Source organism: Triticum urartu, chromosome 4A, assembly GCF_056163025.1.
Source record: "Triticum urartu cultivar PI428250 chromosome 4A, HENAU_Tu73, whole genome shotgun sequence".
NCBI lineage: Eukaryota > Viridiplantae > Streptophyta > Magnoliopsida > Poales > Poaceae > Triticum > Triticum urartu.
In genome coordinates this window covers 602,455,069-602,474,113 of record NC_141876.1, presented here as the reverse complement: position 1 = coordinate 602,474,113, position 19,045 = coordinate 602,455,069, and the positions used below count along the sequence as shown (strand labels likewise).

General features: G+C 44.7%; 1 protein-coding gene across 1 annotated transcript; it reads right to left on the bottom strand.

The window, feature by feature from the left end:
* Positions 1-5,904: 5,904 nt before the first annotated feature.
* Positions 5,905-17,841, bottom strand: LOC147977171 (uncharacterized). The gene is made up of 2 exons (XM_087521087.1): positions 17,271-17,841; positions 5,905-5,960 (listed from the first exon to the last, which is right to left on the bottom strand). The coding sequence occupies exons 1-2, from the start codon at positions 17,836-17,838 to the stop codon at positions 5,905-5,907; spliced, it is 624 nt and encodes a 207-aa protein (XP_087377213.1). The 5' UTR covers positions 17,839-17,841.
* Positions 17,842-19,045: the final 1,204 nt, after the last annotated feature.

Genomic DNA, 19,045 nt, shown 5'->3' with positions numbered 1-19,045 from the left:
AGGCGCGCCCGGGCTTGGCCTAGCAGGAAAGCGAAGGGGCAAGCGCGAAGCGCCGAGGGCCCTAACAACCTGCGGCCTTGGGCGCCGCATGGCGATTGATTGGACGTGGGCGTCTGCACTCCCCCATGATGCCTCAGCAACCGCATGACTTGACAAGTCCCTGCATGCAGAGAAACCGGTCATGATTACCTGCGATCGTGGTGCTCGGCGGTTGGCCTCCTCCGGCTATAAGTACGGGGCTGCGCGAGTCCCTTCAGTCCATCCCTTCCTGCTGCTCCTTTCCTTCTCCTTCCCCGCTCTTGCTTCTCCTTACGCCAATGGCACCAATCCGCCGGTTCTCTGCAGAAGAGAAGGGAAAGCCCCCCCCCCCCCCCCCCGAGAGGGTCCTGACCCACTTCCGCCGAAGAAGCGGCTGGTCCTCTGCCACCGAGATGAGGGTGCTCAGCAGGAGGCACCGAGGCCCTGGTACGAGCGGCCGCCGCCTAGGTTTCCGCTACCCTTGCACGCCCGCGTCGTGGGTCCTAGGGGAGAAGGCGTTGAGGGACATCGACGGTGCCGCCATTGACGCCGGCGAGTCACGGTGGTGCGCATCGTTCCTCCTGCAGTCCACGCCGAGCGCTCCTCTCGCGAGCTCGTGCTCCACGCCGCCATGCCTCCAAGCTCTTGCATTCGCCTCCCTCCTTCCTTCGCCTTCGAGATGCCGCCGAGCGGGGCTCTGGAGCTCTGGCTGCAGCACGCTGACTGCAGTACCCTTGCGACCGGAGCAGAGGTCGCGGTCGTCGCTCCGGGCAAGGTCTTCATGACCCGGGGCTGGGGCGAAATTGCCCGGGTCTGCCGGACGGTAGGCGCCCTCGTAATTCATCTTGAATACGACGGCGCCTCCTTGATGTTCTTCAAGGTCTTCGATGCTGAAGGACGCCGGCTGGAGTGCTGCCCCAGGGAGAGCGGCAGGGGCAACGAACTGGCGAGGACCTGGTCCGCCCATCGGCCCCTCAGCAGCTCCTCAGGCAGTAGCGGCGGAGCTGGGGAATCCAGCGGCTCCCCTGAGCTCCTCACGACTCCGAAGACGAGCGATGACAGCTACGAGCCCCCGAGCTCGCGCGGTGCTCGGAGCAGGGCACCGGCGTTGGGCAGCCCGCTGTTGATGATGGCGTCCCTTGCGGCGGTGCGGGCGATTAGCGTTCCTTAGGATTAGTACTGTTGTTCCCTGCGAGGAATCGAAGCGACACCCCGCGGGGGTATGTAAGGCGTCTGCCATGTCTTTTATGAATATTATATCCTTAATATGAATCAATGCGAGGTGCTTGTCCTGTCTCGGCTCGGCTCCACTTTCTATCCTCACGAGGACTCGGCGCTCTACGCTGACAGGTCCCAGTCCCCAGGCAGGCTTCAGCCGTCGCTGGTATGCCAGGTCGCGATGCCGTGGTCAAGGCCAGGAGGTGAGCGGCCCGAGGGCCGGTAAGAGCCCCCGAGTCGCGATGCTCGGGAGGTCCCCTTTAGTGCTCAAGCAGCCCTCACTGGGCGAGAAAGGAAGGTGAAAGTGCAACTATCCCTAGGTGGTTTTGGTAATTCATAACAACATATAGCTCATTGAGCTAATGCTATTCCAAGATGATTATTTCAGGAAAGCTCAATGATTGGCATGGCATGGATGTGAAAGTGGAACCCTCAAAATGCTAAGGACAATGGATTGGCTCAAGCTCAAAGGCTCAAGACTCTTCATTTTATATTTTAGTGATCCAAGATCACATTGAGTCCATAGGAAAAGCCAATACTATTAAGGAGGGATGAGGTGTTGCTTAATGAGCCTCTTGCTTCATGTGCTTAGTGATATGCTCCAAAACCCTCAACTACTTTCCCATATCCACATATGACCTAAACTCTAAGCCAAACTCGGTCCTACCGATTTTTCCTATCCGGCGCCACCGAGTTTCACTTGTCATTAGCCACTGCCAAAACCCTAGCATTTCAGTTCTACCGATAAGGTTCTCGGTCCCACCGAGATGGGGTTGCAAACTCTCTGTTTCCCTTTCGTAACTTTTCGGTCCCACCGAAAGAGCGAATCGGTCCCACCGAGATTGCAATGTAAACTCAGTGTTTCCCCTTTGTAACTTTTCGGTCTCACCGAGTTTCACTCGGTCCCACCGAAAGAGCAAATCGGTCCCACCGAGTTTGCCTGACCAACTCTCTGGTAAGCTAATTACCAAACTCGGTCTCACCGAGTTTGTGTAATCGGTCTCACCGAGATTACGTTATGCCCAAACCCTAACCGAATCGGTCCTACCGAGTTGCATGTCAGTCCCACCGAAATTCCTAACAGTCACTAGGTTTACATTTTCGGTCCGACCGAGTTTTATGATTCGGTCCCACCGAGATTGGAAAACTGTGTAACGGTTGGATTTTGTGTGGAGGCTATATATACCCCTCCACCTCTTTCTCATTATGTGAGAGAGCCATCAGAACACACACACCATTCCAACTCATTTGTTCTGAGAGAGAGAACCACCTACTCATGTGTTGAGATCAAGACATTCCATTCCTACCATATGAATCTTGATCTCTAGCCTTCCAAAGTTGCTTTCCACTCAAATCTTCTTTCCACCAAATCCAAATCCTATGAGAGAGAGTTGAGTGTTGGGGAGACTATCATTTGAAGCACAAGAGCAAGGAGTTCATTACCTACACACCATTTGTTACTTCTTGGAGAGTGGTGTCTCCTAGATTGGCTAGGTGTCACTTGGGAGCCTCCAACAAGATTGTGGAGTTGAACCAAGGAGTTTGTAAGGGCAAGGAGATCGCCTACTTCGTGAAGATCTACCGCTAGTGAGGCAAGTCCTTCGTGGGCGATGGCCATGGTGGGATAGACAAGGTTGCTTCTTCATGGACCCTTTGTGGGTGGTTGCTTCTTCGTGGACCCTTCGTGGGTGGAGCCCTCCATGGACTTGCGCAACCGTTGCCCTTGGGTGGAGCCCTGTATGGACTCGCGCAACCGTTACCCTTCGTGGGTTGAAGTCTCCATCAACATGGATGTAGGATAGCACCACCTATCCGAACCACGGGAAAAACATCCGTGTCTCCAATAGCGTTTGAATTCTCCAAACCCTTCCCTTTATATTCTTGCAAGTTGCATGCTTTACTTTCCGCTGCCAATATACTCTTTGCATGCTTGCTTGAATTGTGTGATGATTGCTTGACTTGTCCTAAAATAGCTAAAATCTGCCAAGAACTAAAATTGGGAAAAGGTTAATTTTTTATTTGGTCAAGTAGTCTAATCACCCCCCCCCCTCTAGACATACTTTCGATCCCACAGAAGGTAACATCGCCGTGACAGAGCCGCACTGGGCGAGGGTTTTGCGCTGCGTTGGTCCAACTCTTGTAAGGGCGTGACTTATCTCTTGAGTTTAGTGTAGCTCCTCGATGAAGCGCCTGGAGTTAGCTTCTGGCTGGGCCCGTTCCGCTGCCTCCGTCCGAGCAGCGTTGAGCCAGGCCGTGGCGGCCTCCGAGGGGGAGAAGCAGGCCACCAAACAAGCTAAGGCCGCTCGCGATGCTGCCCTGGGCGACGCTGAGGCTGCCAAGGCTCGCTGCGAGGAGCTGGAGATCGAGCTACAAGGCCTGCGCGATGAGCTCGCCAAGGAGGTCCACGACCGCCAGGAGAAAGAGAAGGAGGTGAAGGCTCGGGAGGCTGTCATCAAGGACCGGGACGTCAAGCTTGATGACCACCATGGCCGGTTGGAGATGCTGGAGCGGTCGCTGAAGGCGGAGAGGACCGAGCTAGACGCCAACGTGAAGGTCCTGGCGGAGGATCGGGTGGCCTTCATGAAGATGGAGAAGAGGGCTCGTGCCGCGCTGAAGACGCTTTACGAGAGCGGCTTGCAGGAGCCGCTGGCCGGTGCGGAGGACGGCCCCACCAAGCTGCTTCCCTTCCTGGTCTGTGCGCTTGAAGATGTCGTAGACGGCTTTGGCCCCATGGCCGAGGCCGAGGCGCGCGCCCTGTCTTCGGCGGCACTGATGCATGTCCTCAGCCACATCTACCTGCGCGACCCCAACATCGACCTCGACAGCCTGCTAGAGCCCGTGAGCGGCGACCTTGGCGCCGCTGCCACTGAGACCGTGAAAGGCCGAGCCGAAGCTTTGCTGGGGAGGTTCCGCGCCTTTAGCATCTTGCCCGGGTGCGGTGCCGCCAGCTCCGCGGCCCCAGGAGGCGGCGCCACTGGAGAGTGATCCCTTCGCGGCTTCTGTCCTGCTTTTATTCCTGTAACATGCACCATGCCTCGCGGAGGCGTTTAAACTTGTGTTTGGTGTCGTGAAACAATCTATGGCTTGTAATATTTGCTTTGAACTTCCTGGAATTTGCATTTTTCTCCCCTACTTGCTCGCGCTCTACGTCGGCAGGGCCCGGCCCCGCACATACCTCACCCGGCGTTAGCCCCGACCGGAAACCAGGACGGGACTAAGGAGTGAGGGGCTACGTGGCAAGTTAGGCTCCTGAGTCGCGATGCTCAGGAGTCCCCCTTAACGCGCAAGAAACAAGTAGGAAAGGGGAAACGAGGAGTAGATTGATCGTTCTGCGTCGGCAGGGCCCGTCCCCGCGCATACCTCACCCAGCAAAGCTTCGGCTAGGTGAACAACTCTTATTGTGGGTCTCATACCCATCTCCCTCGATGCATTATCTATCACATTACACGATAGACCCTTAGTGAAAGGATCTGCCAGATTTTTAGACGTTTGGATATAATCCAATGCAATAACTCAGGAGTTTCTCATTTTCCTGACATACTTTAACCTTCTCTGAAAGTGTCTTGATGACTTCATGTTATCCTTTGAGTTGCTCACTTTCGTGATCATAGTTTGATTGTCACAGTTCATAAGGATACCCGGTACAGGTTTCTCAACAACCGGTAAGTCATTCAAGAGCCGACGAAGCCAATCTGCTTCGACCGTAGCTGTATCTAGTGCTGTGAGTTCTGCTTCCATTGTTGACCTCGTTAAGATGGTCTGCTTGCAAGACTTCCAAGAAACAGAGCCACCTCCATGAGTGAATACATAACCGCTCGTGGCCTTTATCTCATCAGCATCTGAGATCCAGTTTGAGTCACTATACCCTTCAAGCACCTTCGGGTGCCCGATATCGTGAATTCCATAATTCGCAGTGCCTTTCAAGTAACGCAAAACTCTCTCTAGAGCTTTCCAATGCACATCTCCTGGTTTTGAGACAAACCGACTCAGTGTGCTAACAGCAAAAGAGATGTCAAGTCTTGTAGCACTGGCTAAGTACATAAGTGAGCCAATAATCTGAGAATATTTCAATTGATCTCTAGCAATTCTTCTATTCTTTCGAAGTAACACAATCGCATCATATGGTGTTGGAGAGGGCTTGCAGTCACTATAGCCAAAGCGACTCAAGATCTTTTCCACATAGTGAGATTGAAGCAATGTAATCCCACCATCATCATCTCTCAACAACTTGATGTTCAGAATGACATCAGCCACTCCTAAATCCTTCATCTCAAAACAACGATATAGGAAATCTTTGACCTCATTAATAACATTCAGATTTGTTCCGAAAATCGGTATGTCATCAACATACAAGCAAAGGATAACTCCCTTGCCCCCACCATAACGATAGTACACACATTTGTCAGCTTCGTTTACAACAAAGCCTGCAGCTCTTAAAGTTCTTTCAAACTTCTCATGCCACTGTTTGGGTGCTTGCTTGAGTCCATACAAAGACTTTAGCAACTTGCACACTTTTCCTTCCTGACCATCTAGTACAAACCCATCTGGTTGTTCCATATAGATTTCCTCATCCAACTCTCCATTTAGGAAAGCAGTCTTAACATCCATTTGATGAACGAGAAGACCATGTGAGGCAGCTAGTGAAAGTAGAATTTGAATAGTGGTTAGTCAAGCCACAGGTGAGTAAGTATCAAAGAAGTCTTCACCTTCCTTTTTAGTATAACCTGATAACCCACAAGTATAGGGGATCGCAACAGCTTTCGAGGGTAGAGTATTCAACCCAAATTTATTGATTCGACACAAGGGGAGCCAAAGAATATTCTCAAGTATTAGCAGCTGAGTTGTCAATTCAACCACACCTGGAAACTTAGTATCTGCAGCAAAGTGTTTAGTAGCAAAGTAATATGATAGTGGTGGTAACAGTAACAAAAGAGTAACGAAAGCAAAGTAATGTTTTTGGTATTTTGTAGTGATTGTAACAATAGCAACGGGAAAGTAAATAAGCGTAAACCAGTATATGGGAAGCTCGTAGGCATCGGATCAATGATGGATAATTATGCCGGATGCGGTTCATCATGTAACAATCATAACATAGGGTTTCACAGAACTAGCTCCAATTCGTCAATGTAATGTAGGCATGTATTCCGAATATAGTCATGCGTGCTTATGGAAAAGAACTTGCATGACATCTTTTGTCCTACCCTCCCGTGGCAGCGGGGTCCTAATGGAAACTAAGGGATATTAAGGCCTCCTTTTAATAAAGAACGGGAACAAAGCATTAGAACATAGTGAATACATGAACTCCTCAAACTACGGTCATCACCGGTAAGTATCCCGATTATTGTCACTTCGGGGTTAACGGATCATAACACATAATAGGTGACTATAGACTTGCAAGATATGATCTAGAACTCTCATATATTGATGAAAACATAATAGGTTCAGATCTGAAATCATGGCACTCGGGCCCTAGTGACAAGCATTAAGCATAGCAAAGTCATAGCAACATCAATCTCAGAACATAGTGGATACTAGGGATCAAACCCTAACAAAACTAACTTGATTACATGATAAATCTCATCCAACCCATCACCGTCCAGCAAGCCTACGATGGAATTACTCACGCACGGCGGTGAGCATCATGAAATTGGTGATGGAGGATGGTTGATGATGACGACGGCGACGAATCCCCCTCTCCGGAGCCCTGAACGGACTCCAGATCAGCCCTCCTGAGAGGTTTTAGGGCTTGGCGGCGGCTCCGTATCGTAAAACGTGATGATTTCTTCTCTCCTATTTTTTTCTCCCCGAAAGCAGTTATATAGAGTTGGAGTTGGACTCGGGGGGTTTCCAGGGGGCCCACGAGGTAGGGGCACACCCTAGGGGGGGCGCCCCCCACCCTCGTGGCATGGGTGTGGGCCCCCTGGTCTTCATCTTTGGCGAGGATTTTTTATTATTTATTGTAAGATATTTCGTGGAGTTTCAGGTCATTCCGAGAACTTTTGTTTTCTGCAAATAAAACAACATCATGGCAATTCTGCTGAAAACAGCGTCAGTCCGGGTTAGTTCCATTCAAATCATACAAGTTAGAGTCCAAAACAAGGGCAAAAGTGTTTGGAAAAGTAGATATGACGGAGACGTATCAACTCCCCCAAGCTTAAACCCTTGCTTGTCCTCAAGCAATTCAGTTGACAAACTGAAAGAAATAAAGAAAAACTTTTACAAACTCGGTTTGCTCTTGTTGTTGTAAATATATCAAGCTAGCATTCAAGTTTTTAGCAAAGATTATAACTAACCATATTTGCAATAATTCTCAGATCTCATAATTACCTGTATCAATAGCATAATCAACTAGTATGCCATAATAATAAATCTCGGATGACAACACTTTCTCAAAACAATCATAATATGATATAACAAGATGGTATCTCGCTAGCCCTTGCTGAGACCGCAAAACATAAATGCAGAGCACCTTTAAAGATCAAAGACTGACTAGACATTGTAATTCATGGTGAAAGAGATCCAATCATAGTCACACCCAATATAAATTAACGGTAATGAATGCAAATGACAGCAGTGCTCTCCAACTGGTGCTTTTTAATAAGAGGGTGATGACTCAACATAAAAGTAAATAGATAGGCTCTTCGCAGAGGGAAGCAGGGATTTGTAGAGGTGTCAAAGCTCGGTTTTGAAATAGAGGTGAATAATATTTTGAGCGGTATACTTTCATTGTCAACATAACAACCAAGAGATGGCGATATCTTCCATGCTACACACATTATAGGAGGTTCCCAAACAGAATGGTAAAGTTTATACTCCCCCTCCACCAACAAATATCAATCCATGGCTTGCTTGAAACAACGAGTGCCTCCAACATACATCAGGTCCCAGGGGGAGTTTTGTTTGCAATTATTCTGATTTAGTTTGCATAAAGCATGGGAGTGGGCATCCCGGTGACCAGCCCTTTATCTCGTGAGTGAGGAGCGGAGTCCACTCCTCTTGAGAATAACCCGCCTAACATGGAAGATACGGACAGCCCTAGTTGATATATGAGCTATTCGAGCATACAAAACAGGATGATTATTTGAAGGTTTAGAGTTTGGCACATACAAATTTACTTGGAACGGCAGGTAGATACCGCATATAGGAAGGTATAGTGGACTCATATGGAATAACTTTGGGGTTTTAAGGGATTGGATGCACAAGCAGTATTCCCACTTAGTACAGGTGAAGGCTAGCAAAAGACTGGGAAGCGACCAACTAGAGAGCGACAACATCCATGTACATGCATTAAGATTAATAAACATTGGATGCAAGCATGAGTAGGATATAATCCACCATGAACATAAATATCGTGAAGGTTATGTTGATTTGTTTCAACTACATGCATGAACATGTGCCAAGTAAAGTCACTTAAATCATTTAGAGGAGGATACCACCCTATCATACCACATCATAACCATTTTAATAGCATGTTGGCACGCAAGGTAAACCATTATAACTCATAGCTAATCAAGCATGGCACAGGTAACTATGATCTCTAATTGTCATTGCAAACATGTTTATTCATAACAAGCTGAATCAAAAATGATGAACTCATCATATTTACAAAAACAAAAGAGGTCGAGTTCATACCAGCTTTTCTCATCTCAGTCAGTCCATCATATATCATCATAATTGCCTTTCACTTGCACGACCGAACGATGTAAATACTAATAAGAGTGCACGTGCATTGGACTAAGCTGGAATCTGCGAGCATTCAATAAACAGGAGAAGACAAGGCAATATGGGCTCTTGGTTAAATCAACAATAAAGCATATAGGAGCCAATTCAATAATTTAATCATGGTCTTCTCCTACTGACCCCCAAAGAAAAGAAAAGAAATAAAACTATTTACACGGGAAAGCTCCCAACAGGCAAAAGAAGAACAGGAAATATTTTTGGGTTTTATTTTTAATTACTACTACAAGCATGGAAAGTAAATTAATTAAAAGCTACAACTAATTTTTTTTGGTTTTTCTTAAGGTTTATTAAACACAGCAGAAGAAAGCATAAAAGGAAATAAACTAGCATGGATAATACAATGAAAAAGTATGAGCACCGACATCTAGCAATGAGAGTGTGTGAACCTAAATGTAATGTCGGTGGGAAATACGTACTCCCCCAAGCTTAGGCTTTTGGCCTAAGTTGGTCTATGGCCACGGCTGGCCTGGCTGATATCCATAATAATAGTTGTTGGGGTCGTACTGTGATGCAGCAGTTATCGCCTCCTGAGCTGCAGTGTGGCGACGAGCGGCCTCCGCTCTCCTCTCGTACTCATCTACCTCCTCTCTGGTAATAGTATATCCTCATCTTGCCTGATAATCAAAGATAGCAGGAGCAGGGAGAGTAATATGGACAGCACGGCGTCTGTCAAAGATTAGTCGGTACTGGAGAGGTGATTCGTTCCTCTCGACAAAATGGTGGGAAACCATAGAATCAAAATCTAAATAAGCAGGAGGCAACTCCATGTCTCCTTCACGAACGTCTATCTCAATAAATTTAGCTAAGCGGGTTGCATAAATTCCTCCAAAGAAATCTCCATTATGTCTATTATGATGCAACCTACGAGCTACAATGGCTCCCATATGATAAGATTGGTCTCCTGACACAGCACTCCTGAGAATGCTAAGGTCAGGGACACACATGTGACATGCTTCATCCTTAGCATTTATGCACCTACCTATGAAGAGAGCAAAATAATGTATAGCAGGAAAGTGAATGCTCCCTATGGTAGCTTGCGTTATATCTCTAGATTCCCCTATAGTTATACTAGCAAGAAAGTTTCTAAATTAAGATTTGGGGGGATCCCTAACACTACCCCATTTTGGAAGTTTGCAAGCAAAAGTGAAATCCTCTAAGTCCATGGTATAAGATTTGTTATAAAGATCAAACATGACTGAAGGAGAATTACGCGAAGATGAATACTCAAACCTCCTCACAAAAGAGCTTGTGAGATCATGATACTGGGGGCATTTGTCTGCCTCAAAGTCCTCAAGACCGGCATTACGCAAATATGCGTTGAATTCTTCTTTTATTCCCGCTCGATCCATAAAATTTTCAGAAGGCCACTCGCAAGGACTCACTGGAGCGTCTCTTGGTGGCTCTTCGTCAGCATCACGCATTGCAAGCCTGGGTCCTTGCTTCTTTGAAGAACCACCTTGGAACATTTTCCTAAGCATATTTCTTCCTCTGAAAAATTCTTAAAAATTTTAGTAACTTCAAAATAAAAGTAAACCAAACTCAATAATATTGATAGCAACTACTCCTACAAGTGCCTAGGGCCTATATCATGCATCAAAACTACTTTTGACCATATAAATTTGACATGCAAGCTCAAGAACAGGGTCACCTAAGCAACACAAATTTGCAATGAATAAAGCACTAGAACAAAAACTAATTGGACCAATGGAGGAGTCACATACCAAGGAACAATCTCCCCAAGCAGTTTTGTGAGAGGTGCTTTGAGCAAGGAGAACGAAAATGGCAGGAAAACGAGCTTGAACTCGAGTTTGAGTTAGTTATTCGTGTTTGGGGGAGGAAGAAGAAGAAGATGGGTGCAGGAATAATTGGAGGAGGGCCACCGTGGGCCCATGAGGTAGGGGGCGCGCCCTAGAGGGGTGGGCGCGCCCTCCACCCTCGTGGCAAGGTGGTTGGCCCCCCTGGTGTGTTCTTTGTTCCATAAATCCTCAAATATTCTAGAAAAAAATCATATTTAATTTTCAGGGCATTTGGAGAACTTTTATTTTCAAGGTATTTTTATATTGCACGGATAATCAGATAACAGACAGAAAATTATTTATTTTTACTTTATTTCAACTAAATAACAGAAAGTATAGAGAGGGTACAGAAGGGTGTGCTTCTAGTTTCATCCATCTGATGATCATCAAAAGGAATCCACTAACAAGGTTGATCAAGTCTTGTTAACAAACTCATTCCGATTAACATGGAACCGGAGAAATTTCGAATAACACTAGGTACCTCAACGGGGATATGCACATCCCCAATAATAAGTATATCATATTTCTTCTTGACAGTAGGAAGAGGAAATTCAAAACCTCCAAATATAATCGATGGAATTTTTCCAATAGAGTTGATACTATGAACTTGAGGTTGTTTCCTCGAAAAGTGTACCATGTGCTCATTACCATTAACATGAAAAGTGACATTGCCTTTGTTGCAATCAATAACAGCCCCTGCAGTATTAAGAAAAGGTCTTCCAAGAATAATAGACATACTGTCGTCATCGGGAATATCAAGAATAACAAAGTCCGTTAAAATAGTAACGTTTGCAACTATAACAGACACATCCTCACAAATGCCGACAGGTATAGCAGTTGATTTATCAGCCATTTGCAAAGATATTTCAGTAGGTGTCAACTTATTCAAATCAAGTCTACGATGTAAAGAGAGAGGCATAACACTAACACCGGCTCCAATATCACATAAAGCAGTTTTAACATAGTTTCTTTTAATGGAGCATGGTATAGTAGGTATTCCTGGATCTCCAAGTTTCTTTGGTATTCCACCCTTAAAAGTATAATTAGCAAGCATGGTGGAAATTTCAGCTTCCGGTGTCTTTCTTTTATTTGTAATAATATCTTTCATGTACTTAGCATAAGGGTTTTAAGCATATCAGTTAATCGCATACGCAAAAACATAGGTCTAATCATTTCAGCAAAGCGCTCAAAATCCTCATCATCCTTTTTCTTAGATGGTTTGGGAGGAAAAGGCATGGGTTTCTGAACCCAAGGTTCTCTTTCTTTACCATGTTTCCTAGCAACAAAATCTTTCTTATCATAACGTTGATTCTTTGATTATGGGTTATCAAGATCAACAGCGGGTTCAATTTCTACATCATTATCATTACTAGGTTGAGCATCATTATGAAAATCATCATTAACCTTTTTATTAGGTTCATGTTCATTGCCAGATTGTGTTTCAACATCAGACATAGAGATATCATTTGGATTATCAGGTGGTTCAGCAATAGGTTCACTAGAAGTTTGCACAGTTCTATCATTTTTCTTTTTCTTCTTTTTAGAAGAACTAGGTGCATCAATTTTATTTCTCTGAGAATCTTGCTCAATTCTCTTAGGGTGGCCTTCAGGATACAAAGGTTCCTGAGTCATTCTACCAGTTCTAGTAGCCACTTTAACAGCATAATCATTTTTCTTACCATTCATCTCATTGAGCAATTCCTTTTGAGCTTTAAGTACTTGTTCTACTTGAGTGGTAACCATGGAAGCATGTTTACTAATAAGTTTAAGTTCACCTCTAATATTAGCCATATGATCACCCAAGTATTTAATCATATCAGCATCTTGTTTTAATTGTCTACCAAAATAAGCATTGAAGTCTTCTTGCTTAAACATAAAATTATCAAATTCATCCAAGCATTAACTAGCAATTTTAGCAGGAGGGATTTCAGCTTTATCATATCTATAGAGAGAATTTACCTTTACTACCTGTGTCGGGTTATCGAGGTCTGGAGGTTCTTCAATAAGTAAAGGATCAAGGTCATATGTTTCTTCAACAGGCGGTAAATTAAGTCCATGTATTTCTTCAATAGGAGGTAAATTCTTAACATCTTCAGCTTTAATACCTTTTTCTTTCATAGATTTCTTTGCCTCTTGCATATCTTCGGGACTGAGAAATAGAACACCTCTCTTCTTCGGAGTTGGTTTAGGAATAGGATCATTAATTGGAGCAGGAGCTGGCTCAGGAGGTGCCCAATTATTTTCATTTGTCAACATATTATTCAATAAGATTTCAGCTTCATCCGGTGTTCTTTACCTGAAAAGAGAACCAGCACAACTATCCAGGTAATCTCTGGAAGCATCAGTTAGTCCATTATAAAAGATATCAAGTATTTCATTTTTCTTAAGAGGATGATCAGGCAAAGCATTAAGTAACTTGAGAAGCCTCCCCCAATCTTGTGGGAGACTCTCTTCTTTAATTTGCACAAAGTTGTATATTTCCTTTAAAGTAGCTTGTTTCTTATGAGCAGGGAAATATTTAGCAGAGAAGTAATAGATCATATCCTAGGGACTACGCACACAACCAGGATCAAGAGAATTAAACCATATCTTAGCATTACCCTTTAATGAGAACGGAAATATTTTAAGGATATAAAAGTAGCGAGATCTCTCATCATTAGTGAACAGGGTGGCTATATCATTTCATTTAGTAAGATGTGCCACAACAGTTTCAGATTCATAGCCATGAAAAGGATCAGATTCAACCAAAGTAATTATATCAGGATCAACAGAGAATTCATAATCCTTATCAGTAACACAGATAGGTGAAGTAGCAAAAGCAGGGTCAGGTCTCATCCTAGCATTTAGGGATTGCTTATTCCATTTAGCTAATAATCTTTTGAGTTCATATCTATATTTGCAAGCTAAAATAGCTAAAGAAGCTTCGTGATCAAATAAATAACCCTCAGGAATAACAAGTGATTCTTCATCATCACTTTCATCTTCATAATCAGATTCAATATTTTCAATCTCTCTAGCCCTAGCAAATTGTTCCTCGAGAAAATCACTAAGTGGCATAGTATCTGGCATAGAGGTAGTTTCATCATAAGTATCATGTATAGCAGAAGTAGCATCATCAATAACATGCGACATATCAGAACGAATAGCAGAACCAGGTTTAGGTGTCGCAAGCTTACTCATAACAGAAGGTGAATCAAGTGCAGAGCTAGATGGCAGTTCCTTACCTCCCCTCGTAGTTGAGGGATAAATCTTGGTTCTTGGATCTTTCAAATTCTTCATAGTGTCCAGCAGATATAAATCCCAAGTGACTCAAAGAATAGACCTATGCTCCCCGGCAACGGCGCCAGAAATTAGTCTTGATAACCCACAAGTATAGGGGATCGCAACAGCTTTCGAGGGTAGAGTATTCAACCCAAATTTATTGATTCGACACAAGGGGAGCCAAAGAATATTCTCAAGTATTAGCAGCTGAGTTGTCAATTCAACCACACCTGGAAACTTAGTATCTGCAGCAAAGTGTTTGGTAGCAAAGTAATATGATAGTGGTGGTAACAGTAACAAAAGAGTAACGAAAGCAAAGTAATGTTTTTGGTATTTTGTAGTGATTGTAACAATAGCAACGAGAAAGTAAATAAGCGTAAACCAGTATATGGAAAGCTCGTAGGCATCGGATCAATGATGGATAATTATGCCGGATGCGGTTCATCATGTAACAATCATAACATAGGGTGACACAGAACTAGCTCCAATTCGTCAATGTAATGTAGGCATGTATTCCGAATATAGTCATACATGCTTATGGAAAAGAACTTACATGACATCTTTTGTCCTACCCTCCCGTGGCAGCGGGGTCCTAATGGAAACTAAGGGATATTAAGGCCTCCTTTTAATAGAGAACCGGAACAAAGCATTAGCACATAGTGAATACATGAACTCCTCAAACTACGGTCATCACCGGTAAGTATCCCAATTATTGTCACTTCGGGGTTAACGGATCATAACACATAATAGGTGACTATAGACTTGCAAGATAGGATCTAGAACTCTCATATATTGATGAAAACATAATAGGTTCAGATCTGAAATCATGGCACTCGGGCCCTAGTGACAAGCATTAAGCATAGCAAAGTCATAGCAACATCAATCTCAGAACATAGTGGATACTAGGGATCAAACCCTAACAAAACTAACTCGATTACATGATAAATCTCATCCAACCCATCACCGTCCATCAAGCCTACGATGGAATTACTCACGCACGGCGGTGAGCATCATGAAATTGGTGATGGAGGATGGTTGATGATGACGACGGCAAAAAATCCCCCTCTCCGGAGCCCCGAACGGACTCCAGATCAGCCCTCCCGAGAGGTTTTAGGGCTTGACGGCGGCTCCGTATCGTAAAACGCGATGATTTCTTCTCTCCTATTTTTTTCTCCCCGAAAGCAGTTATATAGAGTTGGAGTTGGAGTCGGGGGGTTTCCAGGGGGCCCACGAGGTAGGGGGGCACGCCCCCCACCCTCGTGGCAAGGGTGTGGGCCCCCTGGTCTTCATCTTTGGCGAGAATTTTTTATTATTTATTGTAAGATATTCCGTGGAGTTTCAGGTCATTCCGAGAACTTCTGTTTTCTGCACATAAAACAAGATCATGGCAATTTTGCTGAAAACATCGTCAGTCCGGGTTAGTTCCATTCAAATCATACAAGTTAGAGTCCAAAACAAGGGCAAAAGTGTTTGGAAAAGTAGATATGACGGAGACGTATCATAACCCTTAGCCACGAGCCGAGCCTTGTACTTTTCAATAGTACCATCAGGCCTAAGCTTCTTCTTGAATACCCATTTGCATCCTATAGGTTTGCACCCATAAGGACGATTAGTTATCTCCCAAGTTTCATTCGCCAAGATGGAATCCATCTCTCTACGAACCGCTTCCTTCCAGTAGTCAGCATATTCAGATGCATAGGCCTCTGAAATAGAACTGGGAGTATCATCTATGAGATACACAAGGAAATCATCACCAAAGGACTTTGCAGTCCTCTATCTCTTGCTCCTAGTAGGAACTTCATTGTTCTTCTCCATAGGACTTTCAAAGTGTTCCATCGAAATGGCAGGTTTGGTAATTGTAACTGGTTCCTGATTCGATGAACTAGGCATCTCCTGATTAGATGAGGTAGCCATATCCTTCATGGGAAAGATATCTTCAAAGAAAGTCGCATCATTCGACTCCATGATCGTACCGACATGCATGTCAGGTACCTCAGATTTTACAACCAAGAATCTATAACCAATGCTATGAAAAGCATATCCCAGGAAAACACAATCCACGGTCTTTCGTCCAAGCTTGCGCTTCTTTGGAATTGGCACATTGACTTTCGCCAAACAACCCCAGGTTCGTAGATAAGATAGTTTTAATCTTTTCTTCTCCCATTCCTCGAATGGAGTTATCTCTTTATTCTTTGCGGGAACTCGGTTTAGGACATGACATGCAGTCAATATCGCCTCCCCCAACCATGCCTTGGAGAGACCCGATGTGTCTAACATGGCGTTAACCAAAATCTGTTAGAGTATGGTTCTTTCTTTTGGCCACCCCATTTGACTGAGGTGAATAGGGAGGCATCCTCTCATGGATTATACCATGTTCCGCACAAAAAGCATCAAATTCATTGGAAAAATACTCTCCACCACGGTCGGACCTAAGCCTCTTGATTTTTCGATCAAGTTGGTTTTCCACTTCAGCTTTATAGATCTTGAAAAAGTTCAAAGCCTCATCCTTAGATTTCAAAAGATACACACGGCAGTATCTAGTGGAGTCGTCAATTAACGTCATGAAATACTTCTTTCCACCTTTTGTCAAAACACTATTCATTTCACATAGATCTGAATGTATGAATTCTAGTGGTGCAAGATTTCTCGTTTTCGCAGTCACATGATACTTACGAGGTTGCTTAGCTTGCACACACACTTGACACTTGGATCCCTTGACAGTGGTGAAACTAGGGATTAAGTTCAACTTCGCTAGTCACGACATGCAACCAAAGTTAACATGACAAAGACGTGAATGCCACACATTTGATTCACTATTGTTGCAAATATGATTAACAACTTTATTGCAAACGTCTGATAAGGATAAACGAAACAGGCCTCCTGACTCATAGCCTTTACCAACAAAGGTTTCATACTTGGATATTACAAATGTATTCGACTCAAAGACAATCTTGTAGCCATCTCTAAACAGAAGAGATCCGCTAACAAGATTTTTATTGACGGAGGGGACATAATGCACGTTCTTCAGCCGCACGATCTTCCCCGAAGTAAACTTCAGATCGACCGTGCCAACACCATGAACAGAAGCACTTGAACCGTTGCCCATCAGCACGGTTGAAGTCCCTGCGGTCTGATAAGACGAAAACATGGAAATATCACTTCATACATGCACATTAGCACCCGTGTCAATCAACCAATCAGGAGAATGATATACTGAGAGAATAGTGGGAAATATACCATACCCAGCATCCTTCATGTCAATGTCTCCAATGACAACATTAGCGGTCTTGCCGCCTTTCCCAGGATGACGCTTGTCATAGCGATTAGGGCAACTAGGAGCCCAATGATCAGGATCCCGACACACCTGACAAACACCTTTCTTCTTGTCATTCTTCTTCTTGAAATTTGTGTATTGCACAGCCTTGTTCTTCCCATCAAACTTTGCTTTACCATCAAACTTGCCCTTGTTCTTGAACTTGTGGGGCTGGAAGTTCTTCTTCTGTACCAAATTGGCACTAGATCCTCCCTCAATACCTCGAGCACGTGTGTCCTTTGCTCTCGCATTTTCTTCCACATCAGGAGTGCCAATGAGATCCGGAACGGAAAACTCCTGCCTCTTATGCTTCAGTAAGGTAGCAAAGTTTCTCCATGAAGGAGGAAGCTTAGTGATGATACCTCCGGCAACAAACTTGTCCGGTGGCATACAATTGAAGTGCTCAACTTCTCTAGCAAATAGCTGTATCTCATGAGCTTGCTCGACCACGGAGCGCTCTTCAGTCATCCTGTAATCATAGAATTGCTCCATGATGTACAGCTCAGTGCCTGCATCCGAGACCCCAAACTTGGCCTCGAGTGCATCCCACATATCTTTTCCATTATCAATTGACACATAAGCATCAACTATGTTCTCACCAAGAACACTCAAGAGAGCAGCCTTAAACAGAGTGTCCATTTCCTGAAAAGCTTGTTCCTGTTGGGCATCAGACTCCCCTTCAGGTTTGCCAAGAGTGGCATCATAGCAACTCATGGTTTGAAACCATAAGACCGCTCTCACGCGCCACCACTTATAGTGGATACCCTCAAACATAGGAGGTCTTATGGAAGTAGCAAAACCACTTGGGGAAAATTGCCTATAATAGGGTTTTTGGGTTGTTGGAAATATGAGCAATTTACCGAATGATTTTATGAACAGAAATATTAGATAAAGCATGACTAATATAACAGGGATAAAACTAGTCATGTGATTTGACAAAGAGAAGGTAAATAACATGGGCATATATGAACTGTAATCAAGCTTATCTAGAGCAGACAGTAGGGCAAGTTTCATATATGAAGTAGAATCTAACACATCTAGGACAAACAGCAGAACCAGGAACTGTGGCAAGACCTCGAACAGAAAGGAGAGGAGCACATACTGGACAGCAGCAGTAGTAGCACTGGACTTGGGGTCGGTGTCCTCGCCAGCCATGTCGTCGAGGAGGTTGTCGACGTCGGGGAAGTAGTCGTCGGAGTCCGGGGCGTCCGTGACGAAGAAGTCAGTAGTCACGTTGAGCGCTCCCCAAAAATCTTATCACCCTTCCCCCGTACATGACTCAAAATGTGCGGTTTCGGAGGCCTACTGTCCCGACCTGCGGTGCACGCGGCAAGTCGGGATGGGGAAGAACGTAGCAGCAGCGCAGTGCTCAAGAACTTGTGGCGAGAGGAAGAAGAGTTTCTAGTGCATCTCTCTGAGAGGAGTGACCTCCCTTTTATAGGCGCAAGAGAAGGAGGCGAGAGGCTGTGCTGGGAGCTGAAGAGAACGAGGGAGACGAAACGAAAAGACAGCAGGCGAAGAGGTGCGTCATTCGTATTCAATCTCCACTAAAGCAAAAAACGTGGCGTGGCGTGCGGTGGGGAAGGAGCACGCGTGGATGTCCCTGTTGTTCTTATCCTCATACATGTGGAGAAATAGCCTCCCTTATAAAGAGGTCCAACTACCTCTAAACTAGCAATATGAGACTAAACTTTAGTTC

Bases quoted from the DNA above. Each gene is read 5' to 3' on its own strand.
- LOC147977171 (XM_087521087.1), bottom strand. From the start codon at position 17,838: ATGGAGCAATTCTATGATTACAGGATGACTGAAGAGCGCTCCGTGGTC. The intron at 5,961-17,270 runs GTATATTTCCCA...GTGGGTTATCAG, and splicing joins CATGAAGGATGCTGGGTATG to GTTATACTAAAAAGGAAGGT.